We start from the raw sequence: 14,992 nt of genomic DNA on the forward strand, positions 1-14,992 counted from the left end.
ACCATGCTCATGCACTGGTACCCTCACCTATGGTATAGTGCACCCTGCCTTAGGGCTGTAAGGCCTGCTAGAGGGGTGTCTTACCTATACTGCATAGGCAGTGAGAGGCTGGCATGGCACCCTGAGGGGAGTGCCATGTCGACTTACTCGTTTTGTCCTCACTAGTACACACAAGCTGGCAAGCAGAGTGTCTGTGCTTAGTGAGAGGTCTCCAGGGTGGCATAAGACATGCTGCAGCCCTTAGAGACCTTCCTTGGCATCAGGGCCCTTGGTACTAGAAGTACCAGTTACAAGGGACTTATCTGGATGCCAGGGTCTGCCAATTGTGGATACAAAAGTACAGGTTAGGGAAAGAACACTGGTGCTGGGGCCTGGTTAGCAGGCCTCAGCACACTTTCAATTGTAAACATAGCATCAGCAAAGGCAAAAAGTCAGGGGGCAACCATGCCAAGGAGGCATTTCCTTACACTAAGGGTCTGTCAAGCTTAATGGTGTATTGCTTTTGTAAATCAGCCGTTGTGACAAGATGTTATAGAAGTTATCTCACCTGGTGTCCAAAGCCTGGATAGACCTTCACTCCGGGAATTCAGTAAAGGGCTCAAGACATGGCTGCTTGAATTAACAGAGCACTGCAAAGCAGCTAGCAACTCCAGTGCCTTGAGACCCTCACAGGTGATTTCCAGCGCTGATTGATTGATTAAAATCTTGTCATAAATGGATAGTGTCCAGGCTCACCCATGGCATTAACGTCAATCCACCGAAATGCCAGGAGTAGCGGAAGTGACATCAAATGCCATTTTAGCTTTACTTTCACTCACACACACATGCTTACACAAACACATTCACTCATACACACTCACTTTTGCATAAGCACACTCTAACCCGCAAGCATGCACACAACTTACATTTAAAAGTGTTCTTTTACTTACCTCAGCTACCATGAAGGGTCATATTCCAGGTAACTGTACTCCATTTTTAATACACTTATAGTGAATAATTATTAAAACATTATTCACTATTAGTGTAATAAGAAAACTGATTGAGAACTAGAAAATGGAGCCCTAGGCTATGTCCAGGAGGGCGAGCTGCTACTGTGTTTCTGGAACTGATTTGCCACCTCCAAGGCCATGGGTCGCAAAGGGCGTGCGGGGAGGGGGGGGGGCAAAGGGCTAGCTGGGCTTCGCAACTGCGATCCCTGGCGACCCCTAAATGAAGTCTATGACCCACGGGCTTCAAGTCTGTTTCCGGCACAAATTGAAAGCAGGCTGAAACCACCAAAAAATAAAAACTGTCGTTACAATTTTTTTTAAATACAACAATGTTTGTTTCGGAAAACAATGAAGATGGTGATCCTAGCAGTGCAAATATTTCTGTGATGCCATTTTTAGGAAACAAAATATGCTTCCTTTCACAGCCAATTTTTACCCAAATCAACAATATGTAGCTACATTTTGGCTATTTTCTCGCTCTTCTTCAGTGGAATCTACAAACCATAGGCACCTTTAGAATGCCTAGGAGGTTTCAAAATAACATAACGAAAATGTGGTGGAGATACCTTTTGTAAAAAAAAAGGTTATGACGGTTTAAACGCCAGGTATCCTTAACACCCAAAAAAACAGACAGCACCAGACTGGAAAAGCCAAAGCTGTCAACGAGGTAGAGTTCTTAGAGAAGAGCATCGTTATTAATGTTTCTCCTATTCTGTGTGCCACAGTGTCGCCAGCTCTCTAGCTCTACCGCTAGATAATCGTATTCTTTCTCGGTCTATGCTCTTGACCGGTTACAGCTTGAGGTTACTTCAGTTCAGAAACATGGACACACCCACTGCAGGTAATCAGCAATGCGTGATTGCGTCACTAATCGGCCACTCCCGTTCGCGCGCCAAACCACACCTCTCTAACTGGCCCATCCCTCCTAATCTAGCCTGGTTTCAGATTCTACAATTGGACGAAAGGTCCAGTGGTGTTTTCGAGAGGCTCCTCCTCCTTCGTGACAATCTAGACGACGATTGGCGGCTTTGGAACGACGGTTTCCGGTCAGGGGGTGGAGGCCGTGGGTAGCAGTGACAGCCCCGGAGATCAGGGAAGCATGGAGGAGCAGCGGAAGGGTTCAGGGGATCAGTTGAATGGGGGTCCACGGAGAAACGGGTATCGAAGAGAGGTAAGGCGCTTCAGGGACATGTAACTTGTGGTAAAGTGGCCCCGTAAGGAGGGCACGGCGGGCGAGGACTTCTGAAGAAGAAGCAGTCTAATTATGTGGTGGTGGGTGGAGGGAAGCGGAAGACTGTTGATAGGAGATTGTGTGTTGAGAGGGGTAAGCAGGAAAAAGTTGGGGTGGGGCTACGGGCGACAGAGAGTGGGGTGCGAATTGAGAGCAAGGCGGATTTATAGAGGAAACCTGCAGAAGGGAAAGAGAGTAGGAGGATCCCAGGGTGGAGAACCAGAAACTTGAGTAATGACAGCAGAGAGGGCCGGTTGCTTTTCTGGAAGACAGGGAGGAGAGAAATAGCTGGTGCCAGGTGGAAGACGAGATGTTGTCTAGTTATTTTCAAGTGCCTTTTCTATTTCGACTTATCTAGGTCCTCTGTGTTAACTTTAAGAGCTATGGGTAAAGGCAGCGGCAGGTACAATATACTGAGGGACAGAGTATACATCTAGGGTTGATTCGGTTGGGTTGTGCAAGCAGCTCGTTGAATGCTTTTCTCTTTGGCTCAACAGTGTGTCAAGAGAAATATGAGGGACAGGGAAGACGAATCACGGGCAGCATTGCTAACAACATGCAAACCCCAGCCAATAAACAAAGCCACAGCTTTTACCTTTCCACTCTGTGCTTCGAAAGTTGGGAGCCTCTGTCAGAGCTGGTGTGTGTGTTATTTTTTTTAATTACAAATCAGTAGTTACCGCTTAACCTTTTTGAGCAAGCTCTATTGAACGTTATAGAAAACATGCATAATTATGCTACGGTCGGAACCGTCCCATGACAGTCCATCTGTGACTTCAGCATGGCATGTGTGAACGCATGATATGGGTGAGAAAGCAAGAGGTGATATCAAGACGCGACTTTGAGAATGCTTGTAACTCGTGATATGTCATTAGATCCCGATGGGATCACGAGCTATGTAGCTTACTATGGAGATAATCACTTCGGCCAAGTGCTGTAGATATGTGTAGCCGAAGACTAGTCATAACTTATTCGCTTACAGGTCCACCCACTCACGCCGTGGTTCAGAGGCAAACATGCCTTTGTGTATTCGAAGAACATTGCTGGGAAGCCCGTGTTTCTAAAAGTCTTGGTTGTGGCTATGTTGAGTAGATAAATATATGGGGCGAAGGAAAAGTAATTTTAATGGTGTTGTAATGATTGACAGATCTGCGAGCAAGCAATTCACTTCTTTGGTTCTGAGAAGTATGGCAGCTTCATGGTTAGTGGAACATTTCCAAAGCTAATGTTTGCATTTTGCACAATTTATGTCAGGTTCGTTGCTGAGTAGTAGAATCGGGATACTTATTGGCTATTGATGCAAAATATACCTTCCCCATACTGGACATATTTTACTTTCACTTCCAAGATTAATGGTCCTGTCTGTATAGCCAGGACTGCACACTGAGTTGTTAGTAGAGACTCCAGTAGTAAGTGTTGTGCAGTTTCTTGTGCTGCATAGGCTCTCACGTAGTTTGAGCACAAAATCCCTGGCCTGTTAGCACCAATGCTGCACTCAGCTCCTTAATGTTTGCACTTGGGTAAGAGAGGTGTAGAAAAGTTCTGCTTCTGCCAACTGGGTATTGTCAACTTCATTACAGCATCTGTAAATCTATACATAATATGTGAAAATATTAAGATGGAACAAATGCCAACAAATAACTATGCAGATAGAAAATTAGTAAAATGGATAAATGAGAAGGCAGAGAGGCTGGCACGGGCCTTTCAGATTAGCAGTACTAACACTGCATTCTGAAAGACTAAACATACCAGGCACTACTGGTCAGGACCCTGATGAGTGGCTACCATTAGAACTTGCTTGTCTTTAGATGACTTTAGCGAAGAGTTTCCAGTCAGAGTACAGTACCTGAAAATGACATATACTGGAAACCATAGAACGATTGTTCTTTCTCAAATTAATACACCATCCACTGAGCATGATTTGGCTTATCTAAAGCAGAGCCTAAGTAAATACTATTCGTCCAGTTGCATCCAATTTAGGCCCGAGAGCAGAGCTGCTGTTGTCAGACTCCTGTCTAACACTGATGTTTGGCAAATGACTTTAGTTCGCTGCATTATAGCTTTCATTGCACCCAACACAGAAGGCTCTTGGAAATAATTTACAGATAGTGATAATACAAAACATTATTGGCTGCTTCCTCGCTCATCTGTATTTTCATTATAGTTAGAAGCATCCAGATGATTTCCCGAGGGTATTTGTACTTGATTTATTGCACATCACCCATTGGGGATAGGAGCAACACACGTGGTCTTGTGCCAAAGTATTGGTCTTGGAAGTGAATATAATGTATTTTGCTAATTTGCACCATGTTTTCTTAATTGTAAATTGATTTAAAATGCATACTTTTTCAAATAGCCATTCTGATACCGAGGAGACAAATCTAATCTTTTCTACCCCTGTTCTTCCTTGTGAGTTGGGTGGCAAAATACAATCCCAACAGAGCAGGGAGAGCTATCAAATTACAATGGGGCACCTGGGTAATTCAATCATATAGCTGTAAACTAGGCCACCATTCGGTTCATCAAGATGTCAAGTTCTTCATTCAGTCCACAGATAAACAGGAACCGCAATGTATAGTTTTCAAAATACTTTTATTCCTCAATACAAAAATCCAGCTCAGCCAACGCTTTTTGTCTCTGCAAAAGGACTTCACCAGGGAAGAGAGAACAGTATTGCTAATTCTGTTATTCCTAACAGACTACCTTCTACGCAAATGTAGAGAAATATGTTACCACCATCATGCAGTTAATGGCTGCCAACAGGAGGTTACACCCGAAGATGGAGTATTTTTGATGACTATCAATTGCAGAAATATATCAGCAAGGCATTCGGCATAGCCTATCTGTGACACAGAAGACTTGCTCGGTCAGACTTAAAGTAAATCCTATGCTACTGGTTATCTCAGATACTCAAACAAGGTGCTCATCCCTTGCCTTTCACCAAAGGTTAACACACTGGGCATAGTGGAGCACTTCTGGGGTGCACACTAGGGAATATGATTCCTCTTCACTGCCAGGTCAGTCTTGCCCTGATTTCAGCACATCACCAGTAAAAAAGATGAGCATTCTTCTAAAGTGGAATGCATGAAAGTTCCATCAACCCATGTGCAAGCATGCTCTGGGGTTAAGCCATGTTTTGCATTCATTTGCATTTTAGTTACTCTTATCTGTGTTTGGATCAAGTAATGTGTGCGCCAGGAGCGAGGGGCAAATGCTTCTGATTCTGTAACCTTTCACTCCCTTGTGTCTTTGTTATACTTTCTACTAAGGATTTTTTGTTTTTGAGGAGGCTACAGTCCATTTATGTAGTCTTACTTATGTTGGCATCAGTCAGGAGCTCATTGGTAAAACAGGTAGGGGGTGTCCCTATCATTTAAAAAAACAAGTGTTTGAATGTTTACCTGTTCCTACAATATTGTTCTCCTCTGTTGAAGTTTTACATCCGTCTCTGTGATCAACATAAGCCTGCTGAGATTGGCTCGTGTATGGCACCCCATTAACACACACCTTCCAAACTGAGAACCTGGAACTCCTCTCCTTCAATCATCTTCACCTTTTCCATCTTCTTGACATCTTTCCTGTGCATATCTGTATTGGGTGTAATAAAGTCTTTGACCCGATCACCTCTGAATTTGCCCCTTTCCTTTTGGCTTATAAAGCCATTCAGTTTTGTAAGAAACCCCTCATGCCAAAGGCTCCATCCGAGGCCTAGCACCAAACAAGACTATGTGCATGCTCAAGACCCATTCATCTTGGACTGGGTTGGGCTGGCCACTTTCTTATCCCCCCGTTTCTATTTCTGCCTTCCTCCAAAAGCCATCTGTTTCCAAGCCAAGCACAAATACACTTGGTCATCTGAATATAAATTGTTAGAATAAAACCGCTTGACTACATCTGTCATGACTACCACAGCCGCTGCCTTCCTATTGTGTCGCCACTTTTCTCTTCTATAAATTCAATTCTGCCTTTGAATACATTTTTGATGATGTTGCCACTCTTTCCATGAAAACCTTGCGATAAACAAGACCTCCGTCTAGTTGTTTTCCAGCCTCAGCCCAGAGATGATCTGTTAAAAAAGCTGAAAGTCTATGCGAAAAAAACCCCCAAAAAAACACACCTATCTCCTAGCCCAAACGGGAAAATATGTTACAAGCACTTCATCCTATCTGCTAGTGGCTCTTACCTCATCTGTCAATAATTCTTGCCAAGAACAGATCTAAAAAACAATTTGAAATCATTCACTCACAAGCCACTCCATCCCCTCCCCGCCTCTGGATGTGATGATTTCTTGTCAACTTTTTATGACAAAATGAACAAATTCAGAAATGAACTGGACAGCTCCAATAGAATCCCTTCCACTAGGAAAGAACTTTCTAAACCACTGCACCTCAACTCTCCATAATCCCTTCTCCTCTAATTGCAACAGTTAACATAGTTTTTTTTTCCCCTCTTTCTCTCTTTTGTCAGAAGAAAACACTTTGGCTGTGACTCACACCAAACCTTTTTCTTATTTGACTGATCCAGTTCCTGCAACTGTGGCTAAAAACCTTTGCCCGGGCCCCTGTTCCTCATTGGCTTTGTTGCATAGGCTTTCATTATCCTAATGAGACTACTGGATTTGGGCTGCAGAATCACTTGCACTGTGGGGGACTGAGTCTGAACCCACTACAGGTGACACCTGTCGGCCTAATCCAGGTTTTGTTCCGGTTAACTAGCAATGCCTCATCTCCACCCAAGAGCAGGGATGATTGGGCAACTGAGCACATGACACAATTGATTCCTCAGGGAAATCGTGGTCACTCAGATTTCATCAGTTTCTCTCAGTTACACTAGTCTCACGTATGCAAGAACAATCCGAGGCAGAGTATAGTTCAATAAGGTTTTATTGAAATAACTGCATCTTAGATAATAAAGCACATATTGCAATGACTAGGACAATGAAGCATGACAGGATTAAAGTTGTGACAAGGAGGGTGAAATATAAAAATAACGCTATCATATTGTCACTAAGATCGTTAAAAAAAATAGCTCCTACCTAGGCTTATGTTAGAGCACAGTATGTTAAGCTCTAATTCTGCCCTTCAGGTTCCCCTAGAAAGACATCATCCTTCATACCTGAGCAAGAGGCCTGTTGTCTACATAAGCAGCTGCAGCTGCAGCTATGCAATCAGCATACAGTTGTGGTCATCTGGCTGGAATCTCCCTCTAACGTACATGGGTCTAAGTAGTGTTTTTATAATAAAACAGCCGATGTTCTAAGAAAGGATTCCCACGTAAGAGTGTGTATGTTTCTGTGAACATTAGAGACCAAATGTACCACTTTTGCCAGCAACCTATCTTACCGCAGCCTTGAGAAAAGCACAGAGTGAAAGAAATGTCTTGTTTAAGAACACAGTGCTGGCCTAGGCAAAGAACAGCTTGATAGAGATAATAAAACAAGACTGCAAATGTGGCTATTGTTAAAATTATAAAACAAAGCTGAATAAAATATATCTAGGTTAAAGTGCACAGTGGCAGGCATAGTTTGCTATAATAATGTGTGTAAAGCTATAGCTAAAATGGCTACACAAAAGCTTGTCCTCACTAATTTCTATCTGCAAAATAGCATTGTACCCACTGACCTCTGACTGCGCATATAAAACCCCTCATTAAAAAAAGCTTGATTTCTCTGATTTGGGAGACTACCATTCCATCTTAAGACTGCCTTTCAGGCCAAGGTAGTTGGGGAGATCGTATCCTTTCAGCAGATAAAACATATCAAGGAGAATAATTGGTGTGTTCCAATCTGCCCTTAGAGCAGGCCACAATACAGAATCTTCAACATTACTGTGACAGATAACATTGTTGCATCCTCGATAAAGGCCACACATCTTCCTGTACCTTTCTAGATTTAACTGTGTCCTTTGGTACAGTTGACCATCAATTTCTGCTGGACAATTTGGAAAACAGGATGGGCCTTGAGGGGCAGCTGCCCTGCTGTGGTTTCACTCGTATCTTTCAGAACTCTCCCAAATGGTCATGGTTGACAATAACTTTTTTTTGCAACCCACCAGAATCCATGGGGTGCCCCTTGGAGATTTAAAACCGCACTAGCCGCCTTTAATAAACATGTGTAACCTTTGGGCGAACTGCTTCAAGAGTTAGAAGTTTCATTTCCCCAATATACTCACAACACTCCAGCCTACCTTTAAACTGGACTCTTCAGAATCTAGAGTCCTACTGGAAGACACATCCAGGCCATGGGCAAATGTACATAATACCACCTTTTATAAAACTTAAAGTGCAGACATGTTCTCTTCTTCCAGCATCTGGTGTTGGCAGTGTATGCCCATGTCATTTTTCCTTTGGACTATGGCTCCTCACTGCCTTATAAAAATTAGATTAGCCCTTCTCAGAGCATGTCTGCATGCTTAGGCTAGGTTCCCCTTGAACCCGAAAAATGAGATCATATGACTTCTGCACTTGCCCACTTTAAATATCGCCCAGTTCAGACATATGGCCCCATGAGAATTGCCCGCCTTGCCTTTAAAGTGCTAAACTACTATGCTCCAAAATACCTCGGCCAAAAACACTCCTGAGGAGGTTGGCACTCGCTCTACTGCAAAGGCTGAAGATTTTTCCCCATCCTGACTTCGTATAGAAATCCGTATTATGCTGATTCTTCTCTGTTGTCTCATAGGAGTATGGAATAACCCACCCCTCCAATTAAAACACCCCCTCTTTTCAAAGCTTCCGATCCCTCTTCAAAAAGCTGCCTCCTAGGCAACCCTTGTCCCTGCCTTTTTATAAATAAACAACACATTTTAACTGTACATCTCAGGCTGTCAAACTAGTCAACTTTTACTTTATACCTAACTCTGGTGATGAGGACATCCATGAATGTCCCTATTTTTGAAGTTTGTGATCTCACACTACCGGACACTTGCTGTAATCTTTCAAACTGGGAGGCCTCTTGCGACCAGTTGTACATTATGTCCTCTGCAATTCCCTACCATTACACTTAAACCAGTCTTAAGCCCCACTATCCAGCCTATGGACAGATATTCCGTGTTCCTCTAACAATGCAGTATTGTAAATATTTCTTTTGTTATGGATAATTCATCACATTTTATGTGCAGCTCTTTGGAAAACCTGCTAGGTGAAGTCGGTTTTATAAAAAGAACACTGAACACATAAATAAAAATTAAGGGCAGATATTGTTTAAATAGCTTGAAATCCAAAATGTTGTGTCAGTTTGAAAGTGGGGGAAAGCTCCTAACAAATGGGGTGCATGAGCACTACAGAAGCAAAAATAAATTAAACCTGAGTCTCCATTGTTAAATATTTTCTTTTGCTGATACGGCCTCTGTTAAAGGTTTTAACTTGTGACATTATGAGGCCTACTGCTTAAACGTAAGTGGACAAAGTAGGAACGTTTGGTTGAGAGGATGATGCTGCTGAAGGCGGGGATCCTTTATACTAAGTCATTTTAATTTTTAATAGATTGCTAGTGTGCTTCTATGTAATGTCAAAGAAAGTCAGCCTCACAGAAGCTTCCCGTGAGAAATATGACCTGATATGTTAGACTTTTTTTGTTTTTGACCTGGCCTTGCCTTATTTTACATATTGCTATTCTTTCCCGTGTAAAGAAGGCACATGTACCCTCTCCAGTGATGTTTACTTTACTGCTGTGCCCATTCTATTGCCTTAGTCTTCTCCTCTTGCCATCCAGCTGCCCTGTGTCACTCTCCTGTTTTATCATTTTACTCATCGCTCAATTTTACCTCTTGCTCCCTTAACCCCATCATTCTTTCTTTCTCATTGTCTTTGTTTCTATTGCTGCTTTCTTCTTTCCCTTTTCACTTCTGTTTTCCGATGGCCCCTTGGCTTCTTCCTTCTCTTACCTTACCTTCCCCCTTTTTTTTTTTTTTTTCCTTCATTTTCCAAAAGCCCATGAACAAGCAACTACAACCCCAACTCCCCTGGCACTCATTTGGTGTTGTGCATCATTTGCTGAAGTCATGGGGCAAGCTTAGAAGGACACTGGATGAATTTGTTGGTAACACCAAGAACTCATTGGGCTGCCTGGTACAAATTAGGGCTTTGGTTGTCGGCCAGGTTACCCCTTGTCCAAGCAAGGACCCACACTCTAGTCAGGGCAAAGGAGAAACACCCTTGGTTAACCTCTACTCAGTCCCCTGGTAGCTTGGCGTAGGCCGGCTTAACTCAGCAGCAATGTGTAAAGTATGTGTACCAACGCACACCGTAATACAGTGAAAACACTACAAAATGGACACCACCCCATTTTAGAGAAATAGGCAATATTTATCCAAATTAAACAAGACCAAAACAAAAATCCAACATGCACAAGTTAAACTATGAATTTTCAAAAGAATAAGAGTCTTACTCCCATAGAAAACAATGGAAACAATGATTTTGTACAAAGTACCTGGTTTGCGTAAAAAATAAAGAAGCACGGGTTAGTGTGCGTTGGAAAAGCCAGTGATGTGTCGATTCCTTCCTGGAAAGGTAGGACGTGTGTCGTTTCTTCTTCGGTCGGGTCGGCGAGGTGTTGTGTGTTTTTTTTTTTTTTTTTTTTTTTTTTTTCTTCTTTCTTTTACAAGAAGAGCAATGCTCCGATTTCCGGACGGGGCACCTTGGATTTGCACAGTCGGGTTGACTGATGCCTAGGGACGATGTTTGGAAAATCCGATTGTACGGTGTTAGAAAACCATGCTGTGTGGGGTTTGCTTCGTTGTCAGCAGCCGCAAGCGGTTGTTGCGTGTTGCTTCCCCAGACGCGATGCGTCGATCGCCCAGCTGTGATGCAGGTGGAGTATCGATCTTAGCCGCAAAGCAGGCGGCGTGTCGTTTATCAGCTTTGTTGCATATGGTACGTTGAAAATGTCCTAGCGCGGCGTTCTGTACATGGATTTTCAGCTCTTGTTCTGCCAACTTTACCTTTCATGGGCCTAGGTACTGGATAGGGCACCACTTGGCAGGAATCTCAGGAGAAAGTTCAAGTGCTGGCAGAGGAAGTTTTTGATGGCTGTGAGACTTCAAAACAGGAGGCAAGCTCAGTTCAAGCACTTAGAGATTCTTTACAAGCAGGAATATACCACAAAGTCCAGTCTCTGTCCCCTTTCACAGGCAGAAGCAGCAACTGCAGGATAGTCCAACAAAGCAGTTACTGGCAGGTGCAGCACTTCTCTAAAGGTCTTCTCCTTGGCAGAGGTTCCTCTTGAATCCAGAAGTGATCTAATTTTCAGGGGGTTTGGGTCCAATACTTATACCCCTTTCTGCATTTGAGGTAGGCATATTTCAAAGGAAAGTCTGTTGTTCACAAAATCCTGCCTTGGCCTGGCCAGGCCCCAGACACACACCACAGGGTTAGACTGCATTGTGTGAGGGAAGGCACAACCCATTCAGGTGAAAGTGACCACTCCTCCCTCCACTCTAGCACATATTGGCTCATCGGGCTATGCAGGCTACACCCCAGCTCCCTTTGTCTCACTGTCTAGAGAGGATTCAAAACAACCCAACTGTCAAACTGACCCAGACAGGGAATCCACAAACAGGCAGAGTCACAGAATGGTTTAAGCAAGAAAATGCATGCTTTCTAAAAGTGCTAGTTTCAAACTAACAATCCAAAAACCAGCTTCTCTAAAAGATGTATTTTTAAATTGTGAGTTAAGCGATCCCAAACTCCAGATTTCTATCTACTCTCATAGGGTATCTGCACTTTAATAATATTTAAAGGCAGCCCCATGTTGACCTATAAAAGAGATCGGCCTTTCAACAGGGAAAACAGAACTTAGTATTATTTCACTGTTAGGACATGTAAAATACACCAGTACATGTGCCACCTCTAACATACACTGCACCCTTCCCATGGCCTACGTTAGGGACACCTTACTTGAATGAAAAGGGAAGGTTTAGGCCTGGCAAGTGGGTACACTTGCCAAGTCTAATTGGCAATTTAAAACTGCACACACAGACACTGCAGTGGCAAGTCTGAGCAATGTTTACAGGGCTACTAATGTGGGTGGCACAACCAGTGTTGCAGGCCCACTAGTAGCATCTGATTTACAGGCCCTGGGCACCTCTAGTGCACTCTACTATGGGCTTATTAGTAAATTTAAGTTATGTCAGTCGTGGATAACCAATTACACATATATTTTACAATGAAGCACTTGCACTTTAGCTCTGGTTAGCAGTGGTAAAGTGCCCAAAGTATCAAAAACAGAGTCCAGCACACCTCAACAACCTGGGAAGCAGAGGCAAAACGTTTGGGGAGACCACGCCATGGATGCCAAGTCTAACACTGACTGTGTGAGAGTTGTTTTGGTTTTTAAATTCAAGCTTGCGCTCTGTACTGTTTCCAGTAAGAATGAAGTTGCTCCTCACTTGATACGCCCAGCTATATTTACATAGTGTAGCAGGAGTCAGTTTGCTTCTTTTGGAATGTGGGAACTCCAAGTCTTCTTTTGACAAACCAAAATAATTTCCTACATAGGCCAACAATACAGTCCAACCCTTTCCAACCATACAGTACCTTATAATCCTCTGCGTTTTTTCTCGCACACCTTTCTCTTCGCCACGTGGCAAGGCTTGGCAATAAAAGCAAAACAAATGTGTAGCACTGGTCCTCGAGCGCAGCATCAAAACACTACTCTCAGAGGCCTCATCTGAACGCACTCCACGCGGTGGCATGCAGTCAGTTTACAAATGCACCTCGGCGCTTCCAATAGGATTCGAAGCGCTACATAAATACTGCTGCGATATTCTGTAATGTCACTGCCTATCATCTAAATGCACGCCTTTCTGCACAACCATGACCTGCTTCTGGGCAAGGGAGACAATCTTCTTATACAAGCCTTAATCTAGAGGGTCTAAGGACATAGTTCCCGAATTAGGGTTTCCTGCCTCCTCTGGCGAGTAATCTGATGCTTTTATGCAGTGTTCTACACGGTAATTGATTCGTTTTCCGACAGTAGTTTATCTCTGCTCGACCATGGGATAGTAATTGTTTCTCACACGCACACCCACATTTTTAGTGTTTGCAGTAAGTGGCTGTGGGAGAAGCTAAAGACCTTCCCTTGGTGATTTCTCGGTGTGTATGTGCGTTGCTCTGACACCAGGCACTTTGAGGTCTGAGCCGGGTGCTCACTTCTGGAGGACATCGGAATAATCCTGGGGGAAGCGGTTTATCGTGGGCTGGGGAGGGAGCAGCAGCCCGTGTTAGGCTTTTCCTGTGCGTAGTATGTTTGCGAAGCAGGGTCTCCGTCTCCTTTCACTTACAGGAAACGAGACCCACGTGAGAGCCGGGATGCTGACCACGTTGCTCAATGTGCGGAGCACGTGAGAACTGTCTGCACAGTGCTTTAACATTGGGCACTTAAAGCAAACGCTTTCAGGGAGGATGAAGCAAGAAATGGTGACTCTCCCGAGCGCAGTCGCTTGGGATACTACCAAAATGTCAAATTCTCGGCCGAAGCGCATTTATAACTTAATTTTGTACGGTACAGCTTTAGCCCTTTCTGTGCGCTGTGAAGGTGCCCAATTTCATGGCATTCAGCTCATTGATTCAGGAAAGATGAAAGGCTGAGTCAGCCGTCTCACTGCAGGCATTGGTGCTCACACCTGCTCCACCCATAGAGAGTCGCCCAGTGTGAGTTGTTGTACTAGAGCATGGGTACTCACAAACTTTTTATCGGGGGCCAAAATTGCAGTATGGTTTGCGGCCAAGGGCCGCACTGAAGTGACAGCGGGGGGCGGGGCTTAGAGGGGGGGGGCTTAAAGGGGGAACAACCACCCCACCCCCTTTTTCAAAACAATGCCCCTACCCCAGTAACACACACAGCGCGCACACATACAGCGCCATCTGCTCTCACCCCTACCCCAGTAACACACACAGCACGCACACATACAGCGCCATCTGCTCTCACCCCTACCCCAGTAACACACACAGCACGCACACATACAGCGCCATCTGCTCTCACCCCTACCCCAGTAACACACACAGCGCGCGCACACACAGCGCCATCTGCTCTCACCCCTACCCCAGTAACACACACAGCGCCATCTGCTCTCACCCCTACCCCAGTAACACACACTGCGCCATCTGCACACAGCGCCATCTGCTCCCACCCCTACCCCAGTAACACACACAGCGCCATCTGCTCTCACCCCTACCCCAGTAACACACACAGCGCCATCTGCTCTCACCCCTACCCCAGTAACACACACTGCGCCATCTGCACACAGTGCCACCTGCTCTCACCCCACCCCAGTAACACACACACAGCGCACACACACAGCGCCATCTGCTCTCACCCATACCCCAGTAACACACACAGCGCGCACACACAGCGCCATCTGCTCTCACCCCTACCCCAGTAACACACACAGCGCGCACACATACAGCGCCATCTGCTCTCACCCCTACCCCAGTAACACACACAGCGCGCACACACACAGCGCCATCTGCTCTCACCCCTACCCCAGTAACAAACACAGCGCGCACACATACAGCGCCATCTGCTCTCACCCCTACCCCAGTAACACACACAGCGCCATCTGTTCTCACCCCTACCCCAGTAACACACACACACAGCGCACACACACAGCGCAATCTGCTCTCACGCCTACCCCAGTGACACACACTACATTAAAAACAAATAAATAAATAACCAAAGAGCCTTACCTGACTCAAAGCACTGTAAAGATGCCACAAATGTGGAACAGCAGGCGGGCAGCAGACGTGGAGCCGGTGACAGGAAGCAGACGACCAA

The 14,992-nt window shown here is 44.7% G+C and overlaps 1 protein-coding gene across 2 annotated transcripts in view; it reads left to right on the top strand.

Moving 5' to 3' along the window:
- Positions 1-2,002: 2,002 nt before the first annotated feature.
- SPTLC2 (serine palmitoyltransferase long chain base subunit 2) overlaps positions 2,003-14,992 on the top strand; it is a 327,100-nt gene continuing 314,110 nt past the window's right edge. The window contains exon 1 of one of the 2 annotated variants that reach the window (XM_069208404.1): positions 2,003-2,160. In XM_069208404.1, the coding sequence (XP_069064505.1) occupies positions 2,089-2,160 (72 nt within the window). In that variant the 5' untranslated portion in view covers positions 2,003-2,088. The remainder of the gene's footprint in view (positions 2,161-14,992) is intronic. The other variant, XM_069208403.1, reaches the window with a different exon arrangement.

The sequence above is a fragment of the Pleurodeles waltl genome, chromosome 9, assembly GCF_031143425.1.
Source record: "Pleurodeles waltl isolate 20211129_DDA chromosome 9, aPleWal1.hap1.20221129, whole genome shotgun sequence".
Taxonomy (NCBI): Eukaryota; Metazoa; Chordata; class Amphibia; order Caudata; family Salamandridae; genus Pleurodeles; species Pleurodeles waltl.